General features: G+C 41.7%; 1 protein-coding gene across 1 annotated transcript in view; it reads right to left on the reverse strand.

Annotated features, from left to right (window-relative positions):
* The window catches only part of LOC105805660 (butyrophilin subfamily 3 member A1-like), a 33155-nt gene extending 25504 nt beyond the window's left edge, over positions 1-7651 (reverse strand). Inside the window, 4 exon segments of the mRNA XM_012638584.1 lie at positions 2319-2600; positions 3661-4008; positions 4268-4412; positions 7556-7651. Of these exon segments, the coding sequence (XP_012494038.1) occupies positions 2319-2600; positions 3661-4008; positions 4268-4352 (715 nt within the window). The 5' untranslated portion in view covers positions 4353-4412; positions 7556-7651.
* Positions 7652-8275: the final 624 nt, after the last annotated feature.

The raw sequence follows: 8275 nt of genomic DNA on the forward strand, positions 1-8275 counted from the left end.
GGGTATTTGTATACACAAGGAGGGCAATGCGCACTACCCAAAGGATGGACATATTTGAAACACGGACTTCGGTGGGGGGGGAACCAAGGGCAACACACATAACCTAAACATATGTACACCCATAATTTGCTGAAATAAAAAAAAAAATAATAAAAAAAAAAGAATCAATATTGGTAAAATGTCCATTCTGCCCAAAGTGATTTCTAGATGGAATGTAATTACCATGAAAATACAAACATCATTTTTCACACCATTAGAAAAAGCAATTCTAAATTTCATATGGAAATAAAAAAGAGCCAGAGTAGCCAAAGCCATCCTAAGCAAAAACTAAAATAAAACAAAACAAAACAAATATGGAGGCATCACATTACCCAACTGCAAATGATACTACAAGGCTATAGTAACTAAAACAGCGTGGTACTGGTATAAAAGTAGACAAATAGATCAATGAAACAGAATACAGAACCCAGAAGTAAAACCATACACTTACAACTAACTGATCTTCAACAAAGCAGACAAAAACATACAATGGGAAAAAGACACCCTATTCAATAAATGCTGCGGGAAAAATTGAAGAGCCACGTACAGAAGAATGAGACCGGATTCCTATCTCTCAACATACACAAAAATTAACTCAAGATGGATTAATGACTTAAATGTAAGTCCTGGCACCATAAAAATTCTAGAAGAAAACTTAGGAAAAACTCTTCTGGACATTGGCCTAGGCCAAGGATTTATGACTAAGACCCCAAAGCAAATACAATAAAAACAAAAATAAATAAATGGGAATTAATTAAGCTAAAAGGTTCTGCACAGCAAAGGAAACAACCAACAGAATAAACAGACAACCTATGGAATGGGAGAAAATATTTGCAAACTATACCTCTGAAAAAAGACTAATATCCGGAAAATACTAAGAACTCAAACAAATCAGCAAGAAAAAAAAAACCATTAAAAAGTGGCAAAAGACATGAACAGATATTTATCAAAAGAAGATATGCAAATGGGCAACAAACATATGAAAAAATGCTCAACCTCACTAACCATCAGAGAAATGCAAATTAAAACCACAATGAGATACCACCTTACTCCTGTCAGAATGGTCAGTATTAAAAAGTCAAAAACAATAGGTGTTGGCATGGATGTGGTGAAAAGGGAATGCTTATACACTAAGCATGGCAGGAATGTAAATTAGTATAACCTCTATGGAAAATGGCATGGAGATTCCTCAAAGAACTAAAAGCGGACCTACCATTTGACCCAGCAATCCCACTACTGGCTATCTACCCGAAGGAGAAGTAGCCATTATATCAAAAAGACAGCTGCACTCGTATGTTCATTGCAGCACAATTTACAATTGCAAAGATATGGAACCAACCTAAGTGCCCTTCAACTGATGAGTGGCTAAAGAAAATGTGTTCTGTCTATATCTATCTATCATCTATCTATCTATCTATCTATCCATCTATCTATCATCTCTCTATATCATGCATTACTATTCAGCCATAAAATTGAATGAAATGTTTTTTTGCATCAACTTGGATGAAACTGGACGCCATTATGCTAAGTGAAGTATCTCAGGAATGGAAAAACAAATATCACATCTTCTCACTTGTAAGTGGGACCAAAGCGATGGCTATACATGGTCACACAGAGTGATATAATAGACTTTGCAGACTCAGAATGGGGGAGAGTGGGAAGGGAGTGAGGGAATAAAATTTACCTATCTGGTCCAATGTATACTATTCGGGTGACAGGTACACTAAAGGCTCTGACTTCACCACTACGCAATCCATCCATGTTTCAAAAAACCTCTTGTACCCCCTAAATTTATTGAAATAAAAAAGTGAAAAATGTTTTAATATACATTTCTCTAATGAGTGAGAAGGGGCATTCTTTGTGTGTTATGTCCTTTTCCATAAACTAATAATTCATGTCCTTTCTTAAATTGTTACTAGATTATTTTAAATCTCCTTATGCATCAAACGAATTAATTCATTCTCTAGGATCTGAGTTATAAATATGTGTGTTTTCTCTCATTTTGAAATTCGACTTTGGATAAAAATCTTATCCTAACCATTTCTCCCCAGTTCCCTTTTACCTGCCACAGTTTCTGGCAGACAGAAAATGTGGAGCAAATATTTGTGGCATAAACAGCTTCATGGGGGAGACAAAGCTCCCCTAAAGCAAAGAGAAGGCTCCAGGTCCCTGCTTCAGGCCTTACATTCACTGCAGAGACTCACACAGCAGAGACTCACACATCCCCCCACTTTCAATAGTCACAGCACAGCTCAGCAGAGGGGAAGCAGGGTACTGACCTGCGATGGAAATCCTGGCTGTCTTTTCCTGCTGGAGCAGGGAATTTCTGATGGTACAGGATACCCCCTCTCCGGAGCTTCCTCTCATGATCACAGATGCTGCCACTGCATACAAGCCCGCTCCATCTGCAACCACAGGTGCTGCCACAGCCGGGATGACCTCCCCCTTGGCATCTCTCCACTGGACGTGGGGCTGGGGGTACCAGCCGGTGGACCTGCACTCCAGATGGATCCCTCCGTCCTCATAACCCTTCATTTCCATGTGCAGATCAGCACCCAGTGCTGCGGAAGGATAAATCAGCTTAAATTCTTGGGAGCCTCCTGCATCGGGGAGAGTCTCAACAAGAATCAACGACACGCTCACATTAGACAATTCAAGGAGGATTATACTCAGGAGCTGTTTGCAATAGTGTGGTCACAGTGAGGGGAAAGCTATGTGGGCTAGTGCAGTACCCCGGGGCCAGAAACAGTGAGGCATTACCACTCACGCCTAACCCCAAAACAGGAGGACAGGGAGCCATGTCTGAACAGTGAGAAAGATATAAACATTGCCTAAATCACAATAATGGCCAAGCACCCCACACTGGCAATGAGGGACTGTTTTCCTTTTACCAATTAGAGCTTTAGTCTGGCCCTAGTCTCCTTCCTCCTGGAAAAGATTGATTAAGGTTCCCACTCACAGGATTAATCCCCCTCCCACCTTCCTAACAGCATCTAATCAAGAGCAGAGGCCCACTTCTGCAGACCCTCCCCAAATCCCCTAACACAAGCCCAAACTCTATACCAAGTGTTCTCTAACACCTTTTGATTGAGATGCCCCACAGTTCTCCATGGTGTGTGCTTTTCCTTGCTGCAAATAGTAATAAACACAGCTCCTTCCACTCTAGCTTCTTCGATGGCTCCTTTCTGGGGGTCACTGGCTGGAGAACATTAGCAGCAGATACAGCCCCTATGCTCGGCCTCCCAGGGCCCACAGTAGGTGCATCTGGCGAGGCCACAGAAGCCATCCGGTACACAACTAAACCAAAGCAAAGCAACTGTGTATGTGCCACTGAAGAGATGATTTCTAATCCTTCCCATCCCTTGTCCTTTGTTTCCCTTCTCAGATCCCTGGAGGCTCGGGCGGGGGGCCTATCCTTTACTTGAGCATGTAGGGGACAGGAGGAATTCTTCCTGAGGGAAAACCTATGCCTTTCTCAAGGGTCTCAGAGCAGCTGAGTAGGAAGACAGTGCAGGCAATTCCTAGGGGCCAGCCAGGAGTACTCTGCACTGGATTTGAGGCAGGAACTCTTGCCCCAGGTCCCACAGAGGAACAACCTAAGAGCAAAACCCAGGCGCTCACCTGCTACCTTCAGCTCCACGATGGCTTTTTCATAGAAGTTGCCATCTTGGAAATAACACAGGTAGTTTCCACTGTCAGAGGCTTTGACGCTGTGTATTCGGAGAGCGGCCTTTCCTGCAGTGATGTCACCTCGTAGAATGGAAGTTCTCCCTCGATATTCAGGGGTCTGTTTGTTCTCCACTTCCTTTCCACCAGCATACACGGTCACTACCTGCCTAAGGCTGGATCTCACCCACCTCAGCTCCATGGTCTCTGCACTCATCATCGGGGACAGGTGACAGGGCAGATCAGCGTCTTCACCTACCATGGCCAGGATGGGTCCAGGGGGTCCATGTACCGCAAACTGAGCTGGTCAGCAAAGGGGGGCAACTCCATCAGAGGTGTTGGCAATGGAGCCATCAGAGTAAGGGTTCTCCTTGACAGGGAAGGGGAGGTATAAAGAACCTAGAGAGGAACAGGATCCTAACAGAAGTGCCATTTGTCTCTTAATGGCATGTGAACTTTGGTTAGGGGTGGAACTTCCAGGTATGGAAGGACTCAAAGGATCTAATTGGGCATTAGTAGGTAATTGTCTGCTTCACACAGGTAAAAACAGAATCATACCTACCTGAGCAAGGCATGAGCAGCTGGACCAAGATGAGGCAGGCAAGGAAGTCGAACAGAAGGAAAGCCAGGCCACTTGCCGTTTTCATCTGTGCTGCATATCAGGGGACACCAGAAGGGGTGTGGCAGACACTATGTCCTGGAAGAAGCTGTAGGATTACACATTGAAATCTCCACTTCCCCAGTGCTCCACCCCATGTGTAGTGATCCAAGAAGATCTTAACTCTGCCAAAAATGTCTGCCCTAGAGTCTCTCTTTTTTAATTTATTTTATTTTATCTTGTTTTAATTTATTTGCCCTAGAGTCTCTTAACCTTCCAGTTCCTACATGGTAAATCACCCATGAAAACACAGATACGATAAATGCACATATGTTATCCCACCAGGAAATCCTTGACTCTACTTCCTAAAAATATTCAGAAACCTATCCCTTCCCCACACTTCCCTTGCTTCACCAGGTGCAAGCTTCCATTATCACTTTCTGATTAATGCGGAATTGTCCTCATTGCATTCCCTGGTTCTACTTGTGGCACCCATTTGTGGGTGTGCAACACTGTGGACTCCTCTAGGCCCCAACTCTCAGCCATCACCATGGTCAAATTATGGCCCAAGAGACTCTGGGTAGGATCCAGGCAGACTCCCTGCTGGAGGCTCTGGAGTCAATCAGGGGCTGAACTCCCCACTTGTTCATCACAAGGCTAGTGATTGGGAGAGCTGTGAATAAGACCAGGCCTTGCCCATCTTTTCTTTTTTTCCTTCATTGAGTCATTCAACAAATATTTAGTGAGCACCCACAGGGGGCAGGCATACCATGTTAGGTGTTGGCATCAGAAAAATGGTAGGTAATGGCTCCGTGATTCACAAGCTGTGTGATCTCAGTCATGTGACTAAACCTATCTGAACTTCAGTCACTCACAAAATATTGCGAAAAATGAAATTTAAAATGTGCACATCTGGCCCAGAAATTCCACTGCTTGATTATCTAGTCCAGCAAAGTACCTGCATGGGTGCAGAGAAAAGTATGTGTGAGAATGACACTGAATTGTTATTTTTAAAAGTGTAAAAGCCATAACCAACAGAAGTAGCCACTCACAGGAGACTGCTTGGAACCCTATGCAGGAATTCAATGCAGCAGTTAAAAAATGATTTATTGTCACTCACCTGGGTAATTGAGATATACTAAGTCATCAAAAAGCACATTGCACAACTGTGCTAATGATTCTATCTAAAAGCAAAAGCAAAGCTATAGATTTGTACATACTTGTATATGTAAATATCTCAAGAAGGAGTAAAAAGATGCATGCTAAACTGAAGATTAGAGGTTTAGCACGTGAAGGGACACTTTGGCCTTTTGTTCTCATTACTTTTAAAACTATATTAAGGCCGGGCGCGGTGGCTCACGCCTGTAATCCTAGCTCTCTGGGAGGCCGAGGCGGGCAGATTGTTTGAGCTCAGGAGTTCGAAACCAGCCTGAGCAAGAGCAAGATCCCATCTCTACTAAAAATAGAAAGAAATTAATTGGACAACTAAAAATATATATAAAAAAAAAAACTAGCCGGGCATGGTGGCGCATGCCTGTAGTCCCAGCTACTTGGGAGGCTGAGGCAGGAGGATCGCTTGAGCCCAGGAGTTTGAGGTTGCTGTGAGCTAGGCTGACGCCACGGCACTCTAGCCAAGCAACACAGTGAGACTCTGTCTCAAAAAAAAAAAAAAAAAAACTATATTAATGCTTTAAATTTTAAAAATTTCATGTACTACTTAACAATTAATTATTGTTATGAGTAATTTTAGTGAGTGGAACTTATTAGGTGCTCAGTAAATACTAACTCCTCAACAGTTTCCCCCAAAACAAGGGAGCTTGAGGCCCACAGTCACAGTACCTGCTGCTGGGGGTACCTGGGTCTGGCAATTGCCTCTGAGAACAAGGTCTGCAAGAGGTGTGGGGAGGAGTGAAGAGAAGGCAAGAGACAAAGGTCTGTGCAGCTGGCTGTCCTTTGATCCCTGCCTGGGACCTGCACCCGTCCTCAGAATAAACATTGTCTTTCACCACATCTTCTGCTCCTCAAAACTGCTCTCTATGCTGCTAGAGAGGGGGGTGTCTTCTTATTGTTGTTATTATTTTTAGTCCCTGACCTAACAATTTCTGTGCAGTATTCAGAGTGAGAAATTAGTTTTCATTTTTCTTTGGATATTTATTTTTCTTTTTCGTGATTATAGACAATTTTGAAAATGAAGAAAAATACAAAGAAATAAACTTTTCAACTATCTGCAGTGGTAATCATATAGTTTGCTAGTGGTAATGTAAATATTTCTGGACATATTCTGGCCATATATGCAAGGCTGTCTGGAAAGTACCCAGCCATTGTTGATATTAATATAACATTATATAATACCAATAATGGCTGGATACTTTCTGGACAGCCCTCGTATATAGCAAAGGCCTAAAAACTATTGTATTCTTTGACCCCAAAATTCCACATTTAGCAATTAGTGTTGAAGAAAAAAAAATCATGAAATAACACAAAGATTCATGTTTCAGGCTGTTTAACGTACTAAAGTCTACAATAGCAAAATATAGATGCAATTTAAATATCCAAAATACAGAAAGGGTTAAATAAATAATGGTATATTCATACAATGTAGGAGCTCATAGCTATAGAAAGCATGCTTTAGGTTTTGGGGAAATGGAGAACAGAAAGAAAAACAGACACTGTCCCTAAAAGACACCAAAGTGAAATGTATGGATCCGATGTTGTTAAAATTATAAATAATTACTCTTCATTAAAAACATGATTCCTCATGGCTGTATAGAAATCTCTTTTATGACTGAACCATGCATTGTTTATCCATTTCCCACCTGTTGTATATGCATGTTGGTTCAGATTTTTCTATATATTAAATAATAAATAGTTCTGAAATGCATATATTTATATATAAATGTTTAGGGCATATTTCTTTTCAGAATTTCTTAGAATAGATGCCTTGTCATGGCCAGAACAGACTTTAAGGGTCTTTTGCTCCTTTCTGACCATGATACATTCTTAAGAACATGCAGTTGGAATCTTTCTTCACTCAGGATGTCTCCCTTTCAATCCACCAAATCCCAATTTCTGTAAATCCTCATTCTTTGCACCACTCCCCTCTCCCCCGCATGCCCAGATGTGCATGCGTGGGCACACACCCTCCTCACCCCTATCTCTGTCTGGGTACTTCCCTGAATGCCCACTCTTAGCTTGTCAACCCTCTCCTCCCAGGCCTTGTAGCCCTGGCTTTCATCAATTTCCCTCACTTACCCCTTGGTACTCCCATCTGAAAATCACAACCCACAGAATAACGACAGTCAGTAGTTCTTCATCCTTTCTATTATGGTTAACAGTTTCTGATCTGGAAGAAAGGAAAAAGAAAGAAAGCAGAGTTCATCTGCTCACGACGAAACTGCAACAGAGTCCCTCTTTGGAAGAACTAGTATTTTGATTGGCTCAGAGGTGGTGCATCAGTTGCTGGGCAGAAATCACTGGGGAAGTTTAGAATGAAAACTGAAACTACATTGAGTCACACATATTGAAGAAAAATTCCAGCCCTACCACCTTGAGTGTTTCGGTTTCTCTGTGGTTACCTATTTGAATCATTCTTGTGGGTGTATGTATATAAATATTCCTTCATATTCACCTGTCTTATGTCTTTTATATCATGATAGAAATGTCATCAGAACAGAGTGGAAAAAGAAAAAGATTTTAATGTGTGAACAGAGAACAATATGTATTAATTAAAATGCTACTGTGATATTTACTAACATCTGCTTACATGTAGATGGGTACATGGAGGAGGAGGATCTCTTACTACAGAGCCTAATGAAAGTAAGAATGGAAAGAAAACCAGACACACTGCACCATTTTAAGCACCTCTGGTATCAAGGTCTAGGATCCAACACCAAATAATATAATTTAATATAATTTTCTGGTTTCTAGAGTCAGTGCTGCTTGGCATGTTTTGCATTTTTCAGGAAATTCTTA

Source organism: Propithecus coquereli, unplaced genomic scaffold (genome assembly GCF_000956105.1).
Source record: "Propithecus coquereli isolate 6110/MARCELLA unplaced genomic scaffold, Pcoq_1.0 Scaffold131, whole genome shotgun sequence".
Taxonomy (NCBI): Eukaryota; Metazoa; Chordata; class Mammalia; order Primates; family Indriidae; genus Propithecus; species Propithecus coquereli.